This window comes from Parus major, chromosome 1 (genome assembly GCF_001522545.3).
Source record: "Parus major isolate Abel chromosome 1, Parus_major1.1, whole genome shotgun sequence".
Lineage (NCBI taxonomy): Eukaryota > Metazoa > Chordata > Aves > Passeriformes > Paridae > Parus > Parus major.
The window spans coordinates 96,807,449-96,828,639 of record NC_031768.1 but is presented as its reverse complement, the minus strand read 5'-3'; the positions used below and the strand labels follow the sequence as shown (position 1 = coordinate 96,828,639).

The following is a 21,191-nucleotide window of genomic DNA, read 5'->3' as shown; positions in this document are numbered from 1 at the left end:
GCTTCAAAACATACAATATACTTTATTGCCTGCTAGATAATCAAAGTGAGGAGTAAACACCATAGCTGGAAAAAGCAGAAAAGGACCAGGAGAAGGAAAAGAATATCCAGTCACCAAACAAGTTATCAGGCAATAAACCATACACAATATAAATAATCTGTTTCCCAAACAACTAAATCTTTATTTTGCTAATGGCCATTATATGGTTAATTATCAGTAGTAAAATCTCTGGATTTCCTTTTCTACACAGCATTAGTAGTAAGAAATATATAAGGGACTCTGCAGAAAGCAATACAAAGGAGTTATATACACAGGCACCTTCTGTGGAGCAAGAACAGAACCTCATCTAATAAGGAAGGGCTATCTACAAACCAGAAGACCATGGTAATACAATATTAGCTCAGACTTAGTTTAGCTGCAGCCTTTCCACAAGGTAGGCTAGCCAACTTATGTATACATATATATTTTAATATAGATATATATATAGATTTATTATTTTAAAAATAACGTGAACTACCTGTAGTTCCTAGACTAATTTTAAAGAGGCAGTGTACCTTTCTGAAGCTTCATTTCAGGAAGTATATTAAAAATGGTATATAAAAGACTAGCAGACCCAAGCTCACATATTGAGTCCTGATATCTTCCCTCCAACTTCTTTTTCTAACGCTATAGCTGCCACCTGCATTGACAGCAATGCCTTTAGTCATCTGGATTGCTATTTATGTTGCTGTAATTGCTACCACTAAGTTTACTGGATTATAGTGTTAGTAATTGTCGATTATAAATAGCAATAATGCTGCAGTACACTGTCAAAGCCTGCCGCGTTATGAAGATCTAGTCTGTATGTGCATGCAGAATTTTGTTGTTTAATCTAAAAGAACATTTCTCAAAGTGCTTCCCCTGTCAACCCCACCACATTTTTCAACCACATGGCAAGGGCTCCCCTCTCTCACCCAGCATCAAACTATCAGCAGCCCTTCACACAGCACCCATTCATCTGACTTTGTTTTCAGGACAAAACCCTTTCCTCTCACACAGCCAGTGTCCTCAAGGCTACTAAATATGACTTATTAAAGTTAAAACTATTTGAAGAAATGCTTTCAACACATTTTGGTGAAATCTCCAACGGGGTCATTTGAGCCTCATGTTCCCCAGAGCAGGCAGGGAGAGTTGCTGTCTGCCCAGGAGCCAAGCCCAAGCTGCCAGCAGGGGATGAAGAAGGGAAAGACATTTGCAGAGAGCACAGCAAAGGCCCAGCAAGGTCTAGGGTGCCTTTTGTGCCACCCTTTTTGTGTCTTGGGGTCCACTCACAAAAGCCAAGTGGGAGCACGCACGTGCAGACAGGCAGCACCTGTTCCAATGGATTTCCTCCTAAAAACAGGGATGGAGGGATGAGGCCCCTCTTGTAAGCAGTACCACTTTTCTCTCAGCCCAACCCTCACTGCTCACACAAGATGCCACATCACTTTTGTTCATGACACAGATGTCACTTAACACGCTCCCTGCCTGAGGGTTTCCAGAAGCCTCTTCCCAAATCAGAGCTCACACCCTGATACACAGCTGCTCTGCCTCGGGTACCACACTGGTGTTGAGGGTATCCCCCCAGCCTGCTGCCTTTCCTGACGACCTGCCAAACCAGGATCCAGCCCATGTGACTTGGCATGGTCCCAGCTGCACAAGTGACGGCTCTGCTCCCCTGGACCCCCAGCCAGGCACACGCCACAGGCAGAAACAACCTCTGCTGCAAGCTCCAATACCTGGCCAAAACACCCAGCACACACTCGACAGGAGTCATCTTTGACACAGCACAAGTCTTGTTTCAAGAAAAGCACGGCAATAAACAGCTTCCCCTAATAATTCTGACATTTTGATAGCAGAGCTTAAAAGTGGGTATTTGAAAGAAGGATGCCCTGATGGAACAGGATGCATTTGCAGTGTTAGGGAAGGAAGGATGGTCTGTACCCAAGAGCATAGCTAGCATGAGCACTCAGCCTGGCAAACACATCCTTGCTGAACTGCACCTTCTGCATCTTTGATTACAAAACAGTACAGGCAGAAAGTTCCTGACTGGATTTCAAGTGAACTCAGAAGCAATCCAAGCAGCAGGTATCATTCTTTGTCTCATCCAGGTACCCACGGGGAGCAGGCAGGAAGTACCACAAGAAGAGGGCTGCACACAAAAGCTGGAAGCAGAGCTTTATGGTGCAGGATGTAAATTCTTCTGCAGATATCAGGAAAGCCAATGTGTAGGGACACTGCTTAAAACTTAGTCATTCAAGTCCCTGCATCACCACAGAGCATCACCTCACCTTATTTATGCCCTTAGACTTTGCTTTGCCATTGACACAGACTGTGCAAGCACAACACAAGAGAAATGCCCTTCTTTTGAGTATTTTACTAAGGATTTTGTGCATGCAAGGGTAAGAGGATCAGAGTTATTTTTCAGCTCTGTTAGTAATTCCTCTCCAGCTCTACAGGACTCAAAGCACATGCTGATACTCAAGAGCAGGGAAAATGCAGGAAGCACCTTGCTATGCAGGGAGGAAGGGGAAAAAAAAGGGCAAATTTTAAGTGAGAAGCAATTACACTGTAAAATCAGCTGAATATTCATCTGTACTGGCTGCTCTTGTGGTTTTTTGACTACTGAGTAAGAGGGTGTAATTTGGAAGTCATACTCTGGTTGATCTGCTATAAAGTGCAACTTTTTTTGTCACTTTTGTCTACACTGTAACTTGTTTTTACTTATTCCAGGTAGGGTTCCCAGGGGCAAGCAGCACTGAAAAAATCAGGGGGAGCGCAAAGGATTAAGAGTCTGTATGAGCAGGAGAAAAACTGTGAAACATGAAGGAGAACACTTTTCCTTCCCCAGGCATCACTAAAGACTACATTGATGGTGAAAGCTGAGGACTATTGAACATACTGGTTAATTTGCAACTGAAGTGCAGCCTGATAGGCATGCGCCATATTTCACAGTTTGTGTGTGACAACAGGAGCAAAAATTCCTAGCACTAACCAGGGTGATTATTTGGCTTGGGGAAAATAATTTTATCCCTCCCACCAGCTTGGTTTCCCCTTTTATAGGGCCAGTTATTCCAATCACAAAGTTGTTGAGGAAATTGCATTTTCTGAACTACTCTGTTTCCCCCTTTTCCTTTTTAAGCCATTAAATATTTTCTCTCTCAATGCTTGGAGAATGCCAACTTCTGCAGGGGGTTGTCTGTGGAGATACTGCCCTTCAAAGTCAGTCTTTGGTCAGTACAGGGATTTCATCAAAGGCTCATTCTGGAACTGAACAGACCTGGGTGCTCCATCCATCCAAGCTCCTTGCCATATCCATGCCCATAAGAGGGGCCAGATGTCACCTGGAGCAAGTGTCTCTAAGAAGCCTCTGCTTTGTGTCCTGCCAGTGGTACCACTTGTTTCAGCTCTTCACCACAGCATGCAGTCGCTGTGCCGCTCTGCTGTGACTCCTGGGTGTCAGTGCCCAGCTCTGTGCCACCACATGGAGCAGCTCACCGGGGCCTTGGGGCAAACAAAGGGCACAGAACACCTCTGGTGGCAGGGCCACCTCTGCCACTGCCTGCAGCTGTTCCTGGCCGAGCCCACGGAGCCATGGTGTGCAGGGCTGGTGCTGGGAGCCTTAGCAGCCCTGGGGAGCGTGGCTGGCCACGACCACAGCAGTGTGGGGCTACAAGGGGCTGCTGTGCACTGCAGGAGGCACCAGTGCTGCCTGCTGCCCGGGCCAGGGCCTTTGCCATCGCCTTCCCCACCTCGAGCTCCGTGTGGCCACGCACAAGAGCAGGGCTGCTGGGTCTGGGGCAGGGTCCCAGCACATGCCATCGTGGCTGGGGTGATCTCTGCCCAGCGCCTGGAGCAGTAGAGTGCAGGAGATTTGCTGACCCGTTTCTTGCAAGCCTGCAGTTTCTGGTGAGTGTGGCAAAGCCCTGCCCTAGCCAAGGCAGCAGGCACAGTGACCAGGAGTCCAGGCTGAGAGCCTCCTGATGAACCACAACAGGCAGAAAACAAAGTCAACTACCCAGCTTGAGGGATGTGCTCTCCCCTTTGTTTCCCTGTTGGATGCCTATTTCCAGTAATGGATTCTCAGCATGGTCTGTCACCCAGAGACTCCTCAATAAACTGCGCCATTGCCCCAGGTGAACTGGCACACAGCTCTTGTAATTCTCTGGCCCTGCTCCATTAGTCTCCTAAGTGCTTCAAAATTATTCCTCTAGTCCTCATTTGGAGCTGGAGAGTATTGCAGACACAGCCACGGGTCCCTGGCTCAAAGCAGAGACCTGGGGATGTCCTGGTCCCTGCACTGCCAACACCACTGCACACAGCTCTTCCCACATCTGCCAGGGAGAGGCTGCATCACACCCCGGGCTGGGACCTTGCTGCAAGCGCAGGTGATGCTTTGCCAGGAGCAGCCCACCAGAGGACAGTAAGGAAAAAGGCTGCTCCAAGGCAGGAGGCAGCAGAGGAGGACAGCTGTAGGCCAAGGACAGGCTCTGGCCCCTGCTGGCCCTCCAGCCTCTCACTGTGGCTGGCACAAGCACTGCCTAATGAAATGGATGATGTTCTCCTTTGGTTTCCTCCTCGTAATATGGCTTTACTGATGGCCTTGTAGTATCTGAAAAGGGTACCAAGGAAGAAGGCTGGCAAGCTGGGTTTGTTTGGGGCTGGTGATTTTTTGGTTTGGCTTTCAGATTTTTTACTGTCTGAACTCTGTAAAAAAAAAACAATTGAAGGCAACTACTGGATAGAAAACAGCATGAGGAGAAAGGTCTCTTTGAACCTCTCTGATATGGCTATTAACCATCAACCTGACACACCATTCGAAGAAAGAGGTTTACAAAGGCATGGAGGAGTCCTGTGGTGACCAAAGTTGAGCTGCTGCTCCTTGAAAATCTTCTCTCAGATTTTATGTGACCATTATTTCTTAGGTTGCATTTATAAAAACAGCTAAAATGCTCATCTATCTAATGTCATTTGAGGACACTGTCCTTTTCCCTATACCCTGAAATTTTGTATCTAGGCACTGGGGGAATAAACCACCCTCAAAAAGACAGTCAAACACTGGAAACAACAGCATGGGAAATGGCCGATGCTCCATTATTAGAGGCTTTTAAGGATAAATTCAACACCCACCCGTCCACCTGTCAGGTCTGTGCTAAGTATAGCACAACCTGCCTTGGAAATTGTCTAGCTGATGTCTCCAAGTCCCTTTTGGCCCTGTGACTCTGCACCAAGTAAATACTGCCAAGATCTTGTCCTGCCACAACCCAGGATGTGTTTAATATCCTGTCTGGCTGTTCGGTTTTCTGCCTTAGCTTGCTATTTGTCCAGGAACACACACAAGCACTTTGGACATCCTATTAAGAGTCAGCTTAAGTCCTCACACACCACCAAAATCTTGTCTACTTCTATAGTCACCCTGAAAGAAGATGAAAATGGGGAGCAGCAAACCAAGATGAACATACAGAAATGTCCACCCTGACATTCAAAAGCTGCCACAGAAAGCTTTCCTTCAGCCTTTTTCCATCTTGAAAAATGTGACTGATCTGCTGACAAGTTGATAACAAACAAGAAAACCCCACACTGACAAGAACCACTGCCTCTTTTAAGTATTTTTCACTGGTTCTTGCCCATGGATTACATTAGTTGGGCATGCATTCAAGGAGCCTCTTGTTTTTAAATCTGCTACAAGTAGCCCAAATAATCATGTGGTTTACGTAAAACATGACTCTGTCTTGAAAAAAAAAAAAGAAGAAAAAAATGTCAAGCTAGGAGTGTGGGCCATTTTAAAACAGGCACTCACAAACATCAAGATGAAAAACCTTTAGGAAATACCAACACTAGTGTGATGATGATGTGCAATGCTGCATTTCATGTAACACAATTGCCCAAAGCTGATCTCCCACCCCCAGCTCCTCTCAGCTGGCTTATGGTGCACAATTAATGCAGCAACTTAACAGCAGCCAACCTGCAAGGAATAAAAGGAAGTGAACAAACAGCAGCAGCCATGCTGGTCTGCCATGCTCACCTATGGATGGCAGTGGGAATCCATCTGTTCACCACTTCTGCAGTAAGCAATTACTTTAGCAACTTGCTGACCCACTCTTACCACAGAAACACAAGCAGAAAATGCAGAATCACATTTATGGAGGTGCTGGTCTTCCCTTACAGACTTGTCTGCACCCTGAGTTAATTCCCCTGCCCCTATTTATGAATTTCATGTGGGTGAAAAAAGACCTTCTAGGGACAGATTTAATTGTGAAAGTCTTTGGCATCCTTCCTCAATTCATGCTTCTTGATGACAGCAACGCTCAGTAACAATAACAAGGATAAAAAATGTCTTTACATCAGCAATTACACCAAGTGCACAGAGCCTTGAGACAACCACCATCACAACAGTATTTCAAGGAGATGGATGAAGTTTACAACAGCAAGCACCCGGTGCTTCCACCGCCAATCTCTGACTGAAACAACTCAAACCTGCAGAGAACTGCTCTCCCAACACAATCTCTGTCATGCAAAGTGCCTAGAACAGCTTTCAAACACAATCAGGCGAGTGGCACAGAAATGAAAAGCAACATTTTACGAACTGACAAAACATGCAGGGCAAGGGCCCTTGGCTATGTGAATCCTGCAGGTGCAACTCAAACTGCAGTTGTCTGCAGCACCTCAGCTGCAATTCCTATCCCATCCCTTTGGATGCAGTGGGGCTGCTGCACAGCTTCCCAGTGCCTTCTCTGGAGAGAAAGCCATAATGCTGCATGTCTGATCCCACAGGCTGCCCCCACGTGGGCCTGCTGCCTTAGGCTAGGCTGTATGAGCAAGGTAACTGGAAAAGCCAATATAATGTTTATTTGAAGATTTCTTCAATAATAATGGAGGAAAAAGGTGTAATTGTCTGGGGATTGTCTTGTCCTCCTTTAATTAAGAAATTTAGAAATGTGTTGGGTTTTATTTTCCAAGGCTTAGCATGAGTTCATGTAAACATTATAGGTCTAACATGCAGTACTGAAGGGGGTTTGGTTTGGCTTTAAAAAAAAAAAATAAATAAATAGAGTGAATTTAGGCCATGCACTGAAAAAATGAACCATGCCAAATTTCCATAAACTGCGAATCTATTCTCACAATAAACTGTTAGGAGGAGGAAATAATTTATCAGGTTTCAAAAACCTGCAGGGTGCCTGACCCTGCACTGGTGGGCTTTCCTACAGAGAGCTGGGGCACAAGAAAGGCCTGGGGAGCCCAGCTTTGCTTCTCTATCCACTTCCCAGCAGGATCCCACCCCCTGTGCCTATTTGTTTGCAAAGCTGTGTTTGACACACAGCCATAGCTCATGAAAACTGTTTTTAAAATACTAATTAAAAAAAAAAAACACTGCAGGTTTTTCAGAGTTATGCAATAGGTTGGGAAGGTGTGGGATACTGTCCATCCTACTGAAAATCTGTGGTATGTTTTGCTACTGATGTCTACCAAGTGTTCAGCCTCTCAAAAAAAAGAGGAAAGGCAAGATGATTGAAAAGCAAGGTGAAAGATTCACAAGTGAAGCTTGATGTTCCCAACTTCCTGCAACATAAAGAAAACCATCCAAGACAGAGATCTGTCTCCAAATATAAAGCATTTTCAGCAGGACAAAAAACACAACCAGTTCTTTTTAAACAGCTTTTATGCTGTTTATGTCCCTTGCATCCTGATGGAAAGAGATTTCCAGCAGCTGAAATTTGTGGGATGGTGGTTTAATGCTGAGTAAAGATGCACATTCCAGACATGCCACCACATCCTCCAACAAGCACTGTCAGGTGTGACAGGCCAGTGCTGCTAAGGGACTCCCATCTACATCTGAGGCAACTCACTGCATCTAAAAAATTCCATTTGCCATTTTCTATTTATTTTAAGACTGTTTAAATAGATGTATTTGTGGTTTTATTTATCAAAAGTACTAAAAAATTACTCATCTTGCAAAGCACACTGAGTACTTTCTGAGTGGTCTAAAATCCCAGAAATTTCTATTTAAGAATATATTTTTATCTCATCATTAAAGATGCTTTAAAATCCCTGCTGGCAACCCTTGGCCTTTAACTAGAGAACCACAGTACCAAGATGGAACAGGAAATACCTGTTTTTTGTCTAGGCTCTTTAAACTAGTTGTAGTTTAACAGAGTACATGAACATGATTGACTCTGTTATGCTTTTATATTGACTCTTGTGTATTACGGTGTTTTCAAGGTTCACACCCATGAAACGTATCATGGGTAAAATCCTCATAAATTAGTTGCTTAAAAGAATGCAACCCTTCATCCCTAAGAGATTTCCTTGCTGGTATGGGTTTCTGCATGAGAAGTAGTTGCCTTCACTTTGAAAGATCCCAGAGCTCAATTAACTATCTCCTAAATATGGTGCACTACAGTCACTAGCAAAGAAAAATTACGTATCAGAGTTAAACAGCCACACAGTAAATGCTTCCCTCCATTACTTTGCAGTGTAAAACTATGCCTTGTGCCAGCCAAGAGTAGTATATTTTCTTAAGACAGCAATAAGAATTCTCTTAATTACTGATTCAAATAATGATGAGCACTTGATATTATTTATGATGTACTTGCAGGGAAGCATTCATTAGCAACACTTACACCATGTGCCAAATACATCTGTCATCTGGGAGTGAATGGGATGGTTTAGAACTGCATCACTCCTTAAGCAACTCACACATTACTTCTAACTGAAAGTTATTGCTACAGGCACTGAAGCAAAACACTGCAACCATTCCAAGCCACAGACTTGAACTGTAATTTCTACCTTTTTTTTTCAGACTGCTTGGCAAACCTTGCTCTTGAAATTGGAATCTCTTGAAGACAATGAATTGTCCATCTGCTGTGATGGTAATTTCCCTGCCACCTTATTTCTGTTAGAAAACACTGCTCTTCAAAACAAAAGCAAACACAGCCTTATTGCCACAACCTGTCAATCTCTGCACCGCCTACTGAAACCTGGAAGCTCATGAAGGTCCAACTTCACCATCGAGTTCCCAGCTGGGTTTGTTTCACTTTGTATTACAAAAATCTATCTAAGCAGCTGCAGGCAAGCACAGATCCCACACAAAGCTGTCGAGGCACTGACAAACTTTTTGCCATCCTGAAATGGAGAGGGCTGTCGCGAAAGAACGTCCCTCTGCCAGAGCCCGGCTCCATGACAAACACCACAGCTGGAAGTCCCAAACCAGATGAATCATCTCAGAATGTAACAGGGAATTGTCTGTCTGTCAAGAGAGAGATGTGCAGTGAATTTGCTTCAAATTATATCACTGACACCATTGCCTGAACCAATGACATTGGTTTTGCAAGACTGAAAACACATGAACTCCAAAGCCATTGCAAAAGCCATTACTATTGGACACCAAAACCAAAACTAAATATTCTAAACTATTGACAGATTGGGACTATCTGATTTCCAAATTCTCCTTAACTCCTAAAAACAGCAGAGTGTTTTAATAACCCAGTGGTGCTGACCGGGTGTCAAGGGAACCCACCCTTGGAAGGGAGCTGATGCTCAGATAGGTCTGACAGAAGCCAGATGGTTTGCTCTAACTGGGAAGCTTTTGGTGGGCCATACCTGGAAGTTGTACTCGAAAAATGTATTCCAAAAGCTTCTTTTGGATTGGAAGGACACCTCCCAGGACCTCAGGTTTTCTCTTTCCCACCCTTTTTGTTTTCTTAAATTGGATGTTGTTTGATGGCAACACCTGCCTTCTCTTAGTGTGCTGCAATGTCGTTTTGACTCAACTGGCTTGATTTTTGAGTCTATTTCAATTAGTTACTCGTTTCACAGGCTGACAAATAAGCTAAAGTGCTGTTTTATATGGAATACAAGCTTTAGATGTTGTACTTCATATAGGCTGGATTTTCAACTGGAGTTTCAGCTGGGCTTGCAGCAGTGACACTGTGGGCCAGCGCACTTCTGCTGAACATCTAAATTGGAAATAATCAATAAAGCCTTGATGAAGTTTCAAGTATGTTTTAAATGCAACTGTATTAGAGCTCAATTTCTAATGTTGCTGTGCCAAGAAAGTCCACAAAAAAGAATCTGACACTGGATAGAAGGTAGATGTTTTATCTTATAGGTTTTATTTCAGAAAACAAAACAAAACAGAACTTTGCAGCAGAGATAGGAACGCATCTCGTATTTTGTTACAAAGTGCTAGTGTCCTACTGGAGAATCGACAGCCCCACGAGCTGGTGTATAGCATGGCTACTGTATGCCCAGGTATTCTGTGTGTCTCACTCCATGTTGTCACATTGTAGGAAAAAAATAGTCTTTCTGAAAGCAGTGTTAGCTGTACATTAAAAACTCCGGGATGAACAACGGAAGGGACCCAACAAATGGTATCGAGGGGAGAATAGCAGTGTCTAGCAAAGAACGTGGCACTTGAGTCAGATGATGCCTTTCCACTCTGTTTTTTCAGAAGTATTAGTGGAAATTTACCTTACCTGACAGTTAAGAGTCAGTGTCATGCCATGCAGTTGCAAAAAGCAACCTGAGTGGGAGCTGGGTAAAAAAACAGATCTAGATGCACTGAGAATTAGCTGAATTCAGCAGGTATTTAGTTGGAAGAACCAAATGAGAGCAGAGGAGAAAATATGGGACTTCAAGGAATGAAGATGACTGTTTTAAGGTACTCTAGTAATAAAAAAAGTGAATAGTGACTTCAAGGTACCTGACTGGGCACCCGATACTGACAGAACATGTATTTCTTAAAATTTCTTCCACATTTTTTGCTGGCTGCATGAGAACTTTCCTTCCCCTTCCATATGACCTTTACATGGCCTTTAAGGCTGAAGCTTTTCCATTCCTGGTGTTTCTTTGCAGAGATACTGACGCATACCCAGTGAAGGCAGTGCAAGATTGCATACGTTTCTTCTTTCCTGAGTAAATAGCACATAGATAAAAAAAGCCACAAACCTAAAGGTTTCCCTTCTGCTGCTTTTGACTCAGACAGGAGATCTGCTCCCATGTGAACAGCCAGTGTCTACTGGCTTCATGAAGTCTGTTCCAGGGTCTTCTGTGTTCCAAAAATACATTGCAATCAAGGAGGTTTCAGGCATCCAGGGACAGAAGAAGATCCCCAACAGTCTAACTTTCAAGCCTGAAGAGGGTAAAATATATGGGCAGAGCAGATTCCTGGTTTAAACAAGTTTCCAAAGTAGTGGGAACTTACTACCTTTAAGTTTAAGCATTGATGTCACTTGCTACTTATTTCTAAAAGAGAAATCATTTCTGAGTAAGTTCTTTTATGTCCAAAGACTGAAATCATACCAAGGGCTTCTTCTGTGGGACTAACTTCTCTTTTATCTTGGTTGACAATCAACAACTTCCCAATTATGCAAAGAAGACAAAACCTACAAACATGAAGTAGATACCTAGAAAGCTCAGAAGAAAAGCCAAACTTTTCTTCCAAAGCCTAACTGCACCAAGTCCTGGCTCTCTCTGTCCCATAATCTCCATGCAAACTTAAGTCCACAGAATTTTGGTGTACCTGAATGGATCTGTGGATCTTCTAAACAATGTCAACAGTGCTGAGCCGGGCTCAGAAGTTTTAAAAAATAAAATGGAAGCTCCCAATATAGACACATATAAGGAAGAACAATTGGGCAGAAGTTCTTTGCAAAGTAAATGACATCTTCACAGTCACGGTGTAGAAGCTAAATGGATGATCTGACATAAAACTACACCTTACAGTTCTGAGGGTCCATCTCTGGGTTTTGGCATCTTCCATTTTCACATGAAAATGAGCTTGTTTGAATATGCACAACCAACAAGTTCATACTGTAGCTAAAAACAAATTCTGCAAATACTGCTAACTCAGCCATATGTTAAAGTAAACAATCATTTGATGGTAAAACAGGTGAAGTATCAAAGAAGCTCCATTTGAATAGTATTTATTTGCAATCATTAGTTTTAAATGGGAAACTGTTTACAGGCACACACTAGATAACCAAAATAGAATGGACATAAAGAAATCTATTTAAAGGTCCTCATCAAATATTTCAAATATTTTATTAAATATTTTATTCAGTTTCATTATCACAGTTTAATGTACTTTAGCATGTTATACACATGACTTAACATGTGCACTTAAAAGTATCAAATTAGAGGTTTTTGAATAAAATATGACATTCTATAAATGTGCTTATTGACTTAACTACACATGACTAAGAAGGCAGTAGCTCTTATACCATTGATGGAGATGAACTATTGTAAGGCATGTTTACACCAAACTTTGGAGAGAATAAAACCATATACTAGGTCAAAATTCAGTGGAAATATATGTGAGAACAGAAGTTGAAGGATTGGGCTCCAAGAAGAAAGATCATAGCAAATCAGTTGTGTTAAAACTGTCAACAGATACTGGTTATTAAAAGCAAACACTGCTGAGAAAGAAGGTTTTTGTAGCATCCAGATCAGCAGGATCTGTGTTTTTTTCAGGTGTGATTTTTGAAACTCACACCTTATGGTGTGTAATGTGAAGAAAAGATACGAAAATCTAGCAAGGAAGTCGGAAAACTATTATCTGGGAAACTTCAAGTTGTTTTATGAGTGAACATGGGAACACTTGAGCACAGAGTCCATGCTGGCAGTCACTGCACTCCGATGTGTGTATGTCAACGTATGCACACATGCAGACACATGCACATACATGCCTCTCCTGCTTTTGTCACCCTTAAAGACTCAACCACTGACTGGATATAGCAGTAACAAGGCTTCAGCTGTGGAGCTGAAAAGAGCAGTCTAGACCATTACATTCGAGAACCCAGTCAGTTTTCCTGAACAGGTGTGGTTTTTCCAGTGGAGTACAGCATGGGTCTGGTGGTATATGCTAACAGCCAAGACCCAGAAACTACAACAGAACTCTTTGGAAGAACTCCACAAATGTTAAACTATTTGCAGTCATTTTTAAAATTCCACCTCAATGAAGGCCCTAGGTCATGATGATGTGCTTCCCCCGGAACATCACGCAAGCCCAAGCTTAAATCAAAGAGCATAGTGGTCTGTGACTGGGGCTCCCACACTGTCACTGTGCCAACAATGCTGCCCCTTAAGGAAGCAGAGCTTCCAGCCTAAGCTTGGGTATGTTGCTGAGTGGAGATCTCATGCCAAGTCTTCCTAGATTTCTGCCATCAAAGAATTAGTGGGGGAACATAAAATAGACGACCATCTCATAAGCTTCTTCAAAGTTGTCAATTCAGTACAGAATATTGAGTATATAAATGACTATGGTAGTACTTCGGTGAGAGCATAAACCTCACTGTGCCCTTTTCTTGGGGAATTCAGGGGAGGAGGCAAGTAACCCTTTCACAGCCTAAACATGTACTTGTTCATGGCACTCAGTGTCCTGAAGCGCCTCAGCATCCTGGCAGCCACAGCTGACAGTTCAAAAATATGTACAAGGCAGGGAGAATGCCATGAGTATTGCAAAACATGGCAAAGGAGCTCTTCAGCCTATCAAATAAGCACAGCAAACAAACAGCATCTAATGGATAACATAGGGTATACAACACACGAGTAGCACAGTTATGTTTCCTTGCGAAATGAGGAATGCAAACGTAAACTCCAGAAAGAAGTTTCAAGAGCAGCACGTGGCTCACTCAAACACCTCTGGAAACATCAGAAGTCCACCACCCCATGAGCACTGCATCTTCTGCTGTTACAGAAACTGATCTCACTGAACCAAGCAGAGCTAGTGGGCCCACATTGTTCAACCCATATGACTGTGGCAGAAGTCAAACAAAAACGCTCCAGCAGCATAGCCTGGCTACTGCTGTATATTCAGCCTTTATGGTGTCTGTGCTATGTAAATGTTGCTCTTGGAAAATAAACACACAGCGATATACAAATGGTATCAATGGCCAAAAAGATTACATGATCAAGCCTGAAAGCAAATGGAAGTTAACAAAAGTAGTCTTTTAGGAGAGGTAGCCATATTAGGCTCAGCATTCAAAGAAAAGGGAGTGCACTCAAAAGGGTCAACATACATTATAGTGTCTTGTAGACCCATCATGTTTCTGGTTTCCTACATCATTTTTTTGCAGAATGTACACACCAGGCACACACACACATCCACACACACACACATCCACACCCACACCCCTATATATATACATTTAATTTTTTTCTAATTCCCCTTTGTTGCCATAACGTTGCCATACTGAGAATAAAGGACAGCTTTCCTTACATGCTCTCTTAGCTGTCCCATGTCTATAACTTGCTTTCCGTTGGTTCAGTATCTGTACAGTAGCTAAACAGGCAGTGGAAATTAAAACTGCTTCAATTAATTCAATTCAATGTAAAAGACAGCATCCAAACTATAAGGCATTCCCTTGTACTGACATGACTTACAACTCTCTACTTGATACCAACTGCAGAATGCTCTTCAGCCTTGGGCTACAAAGGCAGCTTTCACCCAAATAATAAAGACCAAAGCTGGAATTGAAACACCACAAATCCACACACTTCTACCAGTCCCTTGTTCTTGTGCCCCTGTCCAACAACGCTTACCATTTTAATTTCAAAAGTCATGCACCAATGCTATAAAATAGAAACCCAAACTACCAAGAAGTCTCTTGCTCCTGACTTTGGGATACTGTATTAGTATAAAAGAGTATTCAGTCATCTTAAATAAATAGATTCTTTTCTGAAATCACAGCACATTCAAGGGGTAGTTACTGCCAAAAGCAGAGCATTAAGTAATCTCCATAGATGTTTTCAGAATCATTTAGTCAGAAAAGACCTGTAAGAAGATATGGAGTTTTGATTGATTTGGTCTAATACCTGGAAAATAGTCTACTGTGGGGATAAGAATCTGCATCTCAAATGTTCTGCAGAACGTATTTCCCGTATTTGTATACAGTACTAGAACAATTAAGAAGACATTACAGTAATTTTCTCCCAGCTGCTTGGATCTGTAGCTTCAGCTACGACAATGCATTTTGTATGCCTCAGAACTATGAAATATCAAAGATGACTAAATAAATAAAAGCCAACAAAAACTGGGACAGTACTGCATTTTACACTTGAGACAAGATTCCCCCCTCCCATGGATAAGTTACAGAGGACAACTACAGTAAATGCTTGTCTTTTTTTCAAAGAAAGATTTATACACAGGTTCAGATCCAGAAAATAATGTGAAATGCATAAATATTGATAGTTTTAGCTAAGTTAAAATGGGTTCAGTAAAGTATGATACAACATATTCAGAATAAACAAAGCAGAAAAGCATCATATTTTGGTTTGCTTGAGATATACATAAGGTGCAACAATTTCTTCTCTAGAGGCATTTGTGGACAACGTGTTAACAGATAACAGTGTTTGCTGGTATACTGAAGTACACACAATAGCAGTAAGATTTTCCAAAATGAAAGCAGCTGAAATTAATAAAAATTAAAACAAAACAAACAAGGAAAAAAAAACCCAACCCCAATACAGTAAGATATTGGTCTGAAGTTTTTGTTGTGCTAACAGACTTTGTTACCTGAAAATACTGATACCCCTTCTAGTAGATTCAGGGAAAATTCTAGCTACTCAAATCAAGACATCACTCAGAGAACCAACAAAGGCAAATGCCTAGTGAACTATAAAGCTTTGCAGGATTTCTGCTACTCTCAGTGCCTAATCGCTTAAAAATTAAGCATATCTACAAAAAGGTTTATAAGTATCTGAAAACAGTCATATCCAGTAAACTGACCCAACCCTACCCCTTCTCTAAGGGAAAGTCAAGGAAAAGCAGATCAAGTAAGATATTAATTCATATAGAAAAAAGTAATTTTCTGTTTCTTTTAAAAAAGGTACCATTAATATACAGAAATATCTCCAGGAACAATATTGAAATTTAAATTGAGGAAGGATGGGGTGCTTTGACAAAAATATATCTACTCTAAAGGTTTCTAGAGAAATAAGTTAGTACCATTGTCAACGTGAACGGCCTGCACTGTAACATATTTGGATTTCAGCTAATTATAAAGTGGTCCAAAACTCCAACAGCCACCCTGCTGTGACCCACAAGTTTTAAGTCTTTTAAGTTTTTCCTGTCTTGTTAAAATAACTTATAAAACTTTAATAAAATCTTATTTAAAATACCACCATAGGCTGCAATGGCATTCTAGGGGCTCTTAGACATTTATTCACCTGAATTTTAAAAAAGCCTTTTCACTGACTCATTGGTTTGTAAATTTTGTTGTTCTTCTTGTTCCCTTCTTCCAACACATGCATCCTCAATGGTGCTGTTTCAGTGACACTTCCCCAGCTACCTGTCTTTTGTCAGACCTTCAATCCTTTCTTAAAACTCTTGTGGTACATTGTATATTGTTTCCTGACACTGAACCAGAAACTTTCACTTAACTACAACAATGAAAGGCTAAACCTAGCAAGCATTAATAGTTACTGTCCATATGGCTATTACATCAAATCAGTTACAAAATAACCCCAAAACACATTATCAATTCAGTCAAGTATAAATAAGAATGCCTGATAGAATGATGTAAACTCGCATCATTTAAAGACTTAATTCAAAGAACTTCAAACTCAATCTAATACTATCAAAAAGTTCAGCCGGTATGACGAAGACTAATAGAAAATTATTGCTGGAGTCCAATTTGGTAAATTGTGCTACAATGCAAAAAGTAGGGAAACATCTTGTGCTATAGAAGAAGTACCCTGTTGAATTTGTAGCTTTAGATCAATTACTAGTGATCATTTTGCATCTATTGGTAGGAATCAATGCTTGGTTATACAAGAGTGTAAGTCAGAATAGTGAAGGTAACAGGCCAAGTGATACACTTGGCCTGCTTTTGGGATGTATTTATGAGAGCAAAACACAAAAATTCAACACAAGCAGAGACAGAAACTGGCAGATGGATCTGTTTGGTAGTCTGAATTCAGTCAAACGCTACTCTTCAGTTGTAGTTTAACTGTATACAGCTTTCCACTTCAACAACACAAACTGTAATCGGCCCTTTAGGCAAACTCTGAAGCTGATTTGGACTGTGCATAGTAACTACAACAATGCCAGTGTCTGTAAAATGTAAAAGGTATGTGTATTGGCGTACACTGTATCGAAAAGTCATGGTTTTAAGTTTTTCAGAACTGTGAAATAATACTAAGGTCACTTTTGAAAAACGCATTTGCAGTACTTTTTGTTTACAGGAAAGTTTCACCAAGTCACTCAGATACCTATGCAAAAATAAAGGAACCCTCCAAGGCATGAAAGACAAGTCAATTATCTGCAGTATTCTCTTTTCCATACACCACTCTTTTTCTAATGCACATCATCCTGGTTATTCAAAGCTAAATTAAAAAGAAACAAACCCAAATGTAGCCTGTCAGAACTTCTCCCAGTAAACTCTACCACTCTGGTGGCAAATATAAAAGTGCAGAACATCTGGACCACGTGGCTGCCCAAACACCGCTAACAATGGTACATCTGTCCAGGCTGCCTTGAGTTCTCTGGAACAGGTTTTAAATTCATTCTACAATATAAACGTAGGCATAACCTATTAATATAAACCATCTTAGAACTTAAATCTTCATGTACAAAAATGACTAAGAATATCTAATAGTAACTAGTGCAGTGCGTCAGTGTTTTTGTTGGTTTTTTTTTTCTTTTTCTTTTTCTTTTTCATTTAGAATAACTAGGTATTATATGAAACTAGTTGTCTTACTCTCTGGTTGGTAAAAGAGATGCTGTGTGAGCTAACAGTAAAGGCAGCCTTTTTCACACCAACCACCTGTTTACTGTTTAAAAGCCTTCAATAGAAAGCAAGCTCTGGGATCATTCCACTCCATTTCAGTTCATTAACAGACAACATCACCCTCCTACATACTGGGATTCCAATTTGAGGACCTGGCCCAAGTTGCTAACGTCTGGCTTCCAGTGAATTCTGGGCCACTCAGAGCAATAAGCACTTTATTGCAGTCTCTAGTTCCATCATATGGACTGACTAGCTTCCCTTGGTAAAGACAAGGCTAGGATATTAGGTAAAGCACAATGTTTTACAATAAAGTGGAGCTTCACTGGTCAGCGCAGGAAATAAGCACTGGAGCCTGAGACATTTCATTTGGCTGTCCATCATGTGGGAGAGGTGTGGCCCTCTGACTTCTGCAAAAGAAGAAAAGAAAAGCCACCCATCAGTACTTGGAGCACGGGAGGTGCTGTTATCAGACCAGAAAGGCCGGGAAGTGGCAGCTGTACGGTTCACAGCCGACACCACAGCACCGTAACTCCTCACTGCTGCAGGTGCTCACATACTCTGGTTATGTGTGCTTTCAGAGGTGTCCCTGCAACAGTGACACAATATCCTGAGGACAACCTACATCAAAATGCAAAGGCAGGAAAAAACAAGATGTGACGGTAGTTGAGTGCACAAAGCAAAATCCACAGCATAAGAGTAAGTTAAGAGCGTGCCAGCGCTGTGACCCATTTTGTGAGGGAGCTGCTGCAGCCCTCAGAAACAGAGCGCACAGCACGTGTGGCAAAAGAAGGTAAATGCACAGAGGCACAGATCACATTAGTGCAAGTTAACAGACAGCTTTTAAGCAATATGGAAATATACTCAACAGCAGAGTTGCTCTGGGATTCCTCCACGTTACATGACTACTTCAGCCTAGCACATCTCTTTCATTACTACAGCAGCATTTATTTACAAATGATCCCTTGGCACAAGGTATGACAAAAATAAACTGCCAAAATTATGTGCTGGAAATCAACATCAGTCACAGTACCAAATGGACTAGGGAGAAATCCATTGCAGCTTGCCTTTTAAAATACATACAACCAAGCATGTCACTGCCTGTTATTTACTCTCACAGGTGAGGTTCTATTTTTGTTACAGTATTTGCCATTGGTAGCAACGAAAATCTGGGGCCTGCTTCTTATTTACACCAGGGCCACTTTATCTCACTCTGGCCCACCTAAAACCCCCAGCAGAAATCCACAGCAGAGGTACTCATGTGCTTCACACAACTGGAGTGCAATGAAGTGGCCTTGGCACCAAATGCAGCTCAGACTCATGGTGCTTAACCAGGGCATGCATGAGGTATGTAAAGCTAAGAAAGACTACAAATGAAAATCATGCTGCCAGAAGAATTCCATGTCCCAAGGCTCTTTGAAACTATTTAATAAATTAAATTCAGACACTGAAGAAACACATCAAGCAAACCTCCAATTATTTTCTTCACATTTCTGGCTATTTGAAAACAAAGTGAGTTACAAAAGGTAACAACAGTTGACAGAGTAGAAAATGGAGAAGCATCTAGCCTGTAAGATTTAGGTCTCTGTTTTGACTTCCATTTGCCAAATCTGTGAGAGACGTGGCTAACTTTCCACTGAAGAGTCCTCCCACTGTCATTTCACTTCCCTCAGGGTGATTACAAACTGGCATTTCCAACAGTTGTGGGATATTTGCCCATTTGGTGTTTTCAGACCTTATGACAGGTGCTGCATTGCTCGAGCTACATAACATGACAAAAGATGGGATTTAAAGAGAAAGACCCAAGCACCAAGCTCTGCAAAACATTAGCTTGCTTCAACAAGGACAAAAGGACAAGAACTCTTAAGAGGCACAAGGAAGAAAAACCACAGCAGAGCAAATCCTGTTGCTTTTATGCATTTCTGGTCAGTGTTAATGGCAGCCAATGAAACCACAATGGTGTGAATGAGAGCAGAGCTCAGCACAGCACCTCTGCCAGTCCCATTTTGTTGCTTATGATGACTGACAGGCTGACTGCAGTGTGAAATCACTTCTCACCCAAAACAGTACTGCTTAAGCAAGACAACAGCTTCTGCAGAGAGGAACCAGCAGATCTGTTTCTTGTAGGGTTCCTGAGCTTCTAAAAAGCCTTTGAGCATTTGATGTGCAACCTGAACACAAAGGACTGGGTTCATCAGTGGGGCCCATGAATGGAACAGTTAATTAAGGCTGTGAATGGTTTTATGAACTGCTGCCTTCAGGAGTTGCTTAGGCAGCCAGCAATCTGTCAAATGGCATCTGCAGATGCTGTGATGTTTTGAAACTGGCCCAATGCTTCCTCGGGGAGTTTCCAGTGCAGGAGAGGATGGGGTTTCATACCCAGTAAGTTTCATGAAAGAACAACACTGGATAAGCAAGAGCCAAGGAGGACCTGCTGTCTTTGGTTTACTCCCATCATGGATCTGACCATGCAGAACTGATTCCTAAGCCCTAAGTAACCTTCACATTCTCTGCCTTATCTGTATGGATGGCCTACTCAATAACTGAGGGGATCAACCCAAACTACCCTGGCTTTCCATCACCCAGAGTTGTTCTGCCCCACATTATTCTGCAGATGTTTTGCCTTCTACACAGAAAAGCACAAGAATAAGAATAACAAGTTAGCTTTTCTCAGCCATGTTCAGCATAAAAAATTAATCTCAAAATGTATGAAATTCTTTCCACCATCTTAGGTTTTAGGCCACTGGAAAATGCAAATCAGCATGCAGTTGCTATTTAAATCTGCTATTATCTGACAAAAAGCATCTGATAATTCTCAATCATTAGGATCTCAAGGAGCATATGAACCTGTTTACATATAAAATTGGTAGGTAAGCTTACTGGGAAGGATCATTCTACTAACTGCTAAACAGATTATGCTGTCATTTAGGTGAACACTTAACACTACTAAGCAAGTGGGGTAAAGCAGACATTCATAGAAAGCTGTGGAAGAGGAAACACAGGCCAAATTAAACAATCTGCTATTCACATGCTTTCTGAACAAGCTGTCAGCCACATACTATTTACTTAAGACAACAAGAGAAAAAGAAAACCATACCTGTGTACATTTTCCATGGCTGCTACTTCTGCCAGAGCAGCTAAGCTAAAAAATGCAGACACCGCTGGCATATCTGACGTAATACTATGATTTTCTTCTGTTTCTGTGTTTCTGGAGCATTCACTGTTGCAATCTGTTTCTGCACTTGATGATTTTTGAAGAGTACTTTGTGGCAGCTCTTTTGGCTTCTCCTCTGTAAAGAAAGTTAAGCACACAGATGTAGTCCATACATTCACTGCAGCCTATGGATATGCTGATTACTCTGGTGTTAGCAGAGCCTTTACCTTCAGGACTTTGATTCTGCCAGTGTCATCTGATTCATCCTGTAACCTCTTCTGACCCAAGCTACT

The 21,191-nt window shown here is 41.8% G+C and overlaps 1 protein-coding gene across 13 annotated transcripts in view; it reads right to left on the bottom strand.

The window, feature by feature from the left end:
* Window positions 1-2: 2 nt before the first annotated feature.
* Window positions 3-21,191, bottom strand: part of BBX (BBX high mobility group box domain containing) — a 151,244-nt gene continuing 130,055 nt past the window's right edge. For all 13 annotated transcript variants that reach the window (XM_033517868.1, XM_015630713.2, XM_015630722.1 and 10 more), the window contains 2 exons: window positions 20,842-21,034; window positions 3-18,154 (listed from right to left, as the gene is read on the bottom strand). In XM_033517868.1, coding sequence (XP_033373759.1) covers window positions 18,067-18,154; window positions 20,842-21,034 — 281 coding nt within the window. In that variant the 3' untranslated portion in view covers window positions 3-18,066. The remainder of the gene's footprint in view (window positions 18,155-20,841; window positions 21,035-21,191) is intronic.